The following is a 2,830-nucleotide window of genomic DNA, read 5'->3' on the forward strand; positions in this document are numbered from 1 at the left end:
TATATATATATACATATATATATCATCATCATCATCGTTTAACATCCGTTTTCCATGCTGGTATGGGTTGGATGGTTTGACTGAGGACTGGCAAGCCAGGAGGCTGCACCAGGCTCCAATCTGATCTGGCAAGGTTTCTACAGCTGGTTGCCCTTCCTAAAGCCAACCACTCCAAGAGTGTAGTGGGTGCTTTTTATGTGCCACCAGCATGGGCGCCAGTCAGGCAGTACTGGCATTTTAACTATGTATATATGTGTGTGTGTATGCATGACTCTGTGTGTATGTGTGTGAATGGTGGTCTTAGTGTCTCTATTTTTTTGATACCAGAAGCTAATTGTAAATAAACATGTTTTATACAAGCAGTGTTATTCAATTGCAATCATCTGTGAAAACACATCCAGCTATTGGACTGTTGTTGTTTAAAGGACTTGAGGAAAATAGCTTGCTTGGAAACATGTGAGAGTTGGTGACAAGAAGAGCATGGCTATAGAAAATCTATGTCAAGTGTTGCTGCTTGACACGTGGGCCAAGGGAGTGATCTCATTCATTGTGTGCCCTCCTCCTGGATGGTTTGAAGGCTTGGCTGCTGGAACTGAAATTAACACTATGCATCCTTCCCCTCCATTGGTCAGTTGAAGCTTAGATAGCGTCAGGTGACAGTTAGCTTGTGCTGGCTGTTGGAGCCTGCCAGCGAGTATTTAAATGGAAATTTGGCAGGTTGGTCATTCGCCGCCCGCTGACATACATTGACATTGTATTGAAGAAACGAAAGAACAAAAGGCCAAAGAAAAAGGAGAAAGAAAAAAACGTACTCAATACCTGAGCTGAAGACACCTCCAAAAGGGGTGGGAGACACCATGTCGAAAACGGTAAAAGAGTAGGGCTGAAACAGGACATGATTCCTCCTGATGATGTCTTTAGCCACTGGCTCCTATAAAGGAGCTGTTGAGGTAACAAACCACGAAATGTGGTTGGAATTCTTCATCTGATCCATGAAAGCATACAAAAGTGAACTTTCAAATATCTATGATGATTATGATGATGAAGTAATGATGTAAGAAGTGCCAACAAAAGTTTTGCCTTCATATATGAAATCCAAAATGAGTCCTGCTGTATCTATAGACTTACTCTCGGGAGTTCAGTTCAGAAAGCTAGCGGAGCATTCATTATTGCTGACATTGATAAGTTATTCCTATCTTGATCAGTGGTGTAGTGTGGGTTTCAGCCACCCTGTGCCAGAGCCAAAAGTGCTGTCCTCTTCCTTGGTCATTGCTTCTGTAAGGTCCAACACTCGAAAGGAACTCGACCACTTTGCCCCTATCGGGCCCAATGCTTGAAAGGAACTGAGCCACTTGCCAACCACTACGACAAAGATACATATATAAAGTGGCTGCCCTGTGTGGCCTGCACATCCAGCACACTTCTCACTATGATACTGACCTTGATGTACCAACTAATATGAGGTGGATTGGGGTCATCTGAGAGGTCAGATGTCTTGACTGTAGTTACACACAGCAGTGGTAAGGTTTTGGTTGTAGTGTCCAATAGGCAAAGAAAAAAAATAAAATAAAATAAAAATTTGAAATTAATAAACTTGCAGAATAACCCTGTACCCATGTGAGGGAGGTAGATCCCTAGCCCGTAATGCAACGTGCTGTGACACATTCTCCTGCTTCAATCTTGTTACATCAGTCACAAGTCTGGGCATCGAACCTGTAACACAGAGGAGAGAAAGATAAACAGACACAAAAGCCTGACCAGCTGCTATCCGTTCATGCCAGTCACCATTGAGACGTTGAGTTCTCAGACCCTGCACTGTCAGTTTCCTCTGCAAAATTGGGATAACTATGGTCTGTCCAAGAAACAAGCCCTGCAGGGTTGAGTAGCTGTTGCAGTGAGTGATGCTGGTTATACCCCATGGCAACACCATTGCGATCATGTCCACAAGGCATGGCTAAATGTACAATTTGTTCTGGAGCGTACAACCCCTTTCTCCCTCCCCCCACTTTTTACTTTTTTTTTTGTTTCCTTAGTGAGGTAGTTCTAGGTTTTTTTCTCAATAATTTGATCTTTTATACTTTTAATGTTTTTTCTTTCTTTTTTTTCCTGTAAAAATATGCTGTTAATAACATCTATATAAGATCCAAAAAAATTACAAGAATAAAAAAAGAATTTCACACATAAAAATAATACAAGAAATCCGACTTAAACATTTTGGCATATCTCAGAAGTATTTCCTTTCTTTGGCAGATTGACAACTTGATCATGGTAGATGATTGTGGTATAGATGGTGTCAATAATTTCAAAAGTCTCTATAGACTTCATGTCAATCCAAACATGCTCTTTGTCAAAGTGTCTCTCAGTGAAAATAAAAGGTATGTTACATATCAACTTTTAATCTTGTATTGATGTATATGCATTTGCATTATAGATCTGCACTGCATTATGTAGTGCAGATCCATAATGCTCAATTTTAGGTGCATGCTTGTATATGTATAAGAATGGCTGTGGGGTTAAGAAATTCGCTTCCTATCCACATAGTTTCAGGTTCAGTATCTTCTACAATAATCTCAAGCCAACCAAAGCCTTGTGTGTATGTATATATATATATATATATATATATATATATATCATCATCATCATCATCGTTTAACGTCCGCTTTCCATGCTAGCATGGGTTGGACGATTTGACTGAGGACTGGTGAAACCGGATGGCAACACCAGGCTCCAGTCTAATTTGGCAAAGTTTCTACAGCTGGATGCCCTTCCTAACGCCAACCACTCAGAGAGTGTAGTGGGTGCTTTTACGTGTCACCCGCACGAAAACGGC

The 2,830-nt window shown here is 40.9% G+C and overlaps 1 protein-coding gene across 1 annotated transcript in view; it reads left to right on the top strand.

Moving 5' to 3' along the window:
* Positions 1 to 2,830, top strand: part of LOC106875605 (telomerase protein component 1) — a 214,501-nt gene that overhangs the window by 48,889 nt on the left and 162,782 nt on the right. Inside the window, exon 18 of the mRNA XM_052966744.1 lies at positions 2,251 to 2,375. Coding sequence (XP_052822704.1) covers positions 2,251 to 2,375 — 125 coding nt within the window. The remainder of the gene's footprint in view (positions 1 to 2,250; positions 2,376 to 2,830) is intronic.

This window comes from Octopus bimaculoides, chromosome 3 (assembly GCF_001194135.2).
Source record: "Octopus bimaculoides isolate UCB-OBI-ISO-001 chromosome 3, ASM119413v2, whole genome shotgun sequence".
NCBI classification, from domain to species: Eukaryota; Metazoa; Mollusca; class Cephalopoda; order Octopoda; family Octopodidae; genus Octopus; species Octopus bimaculoides.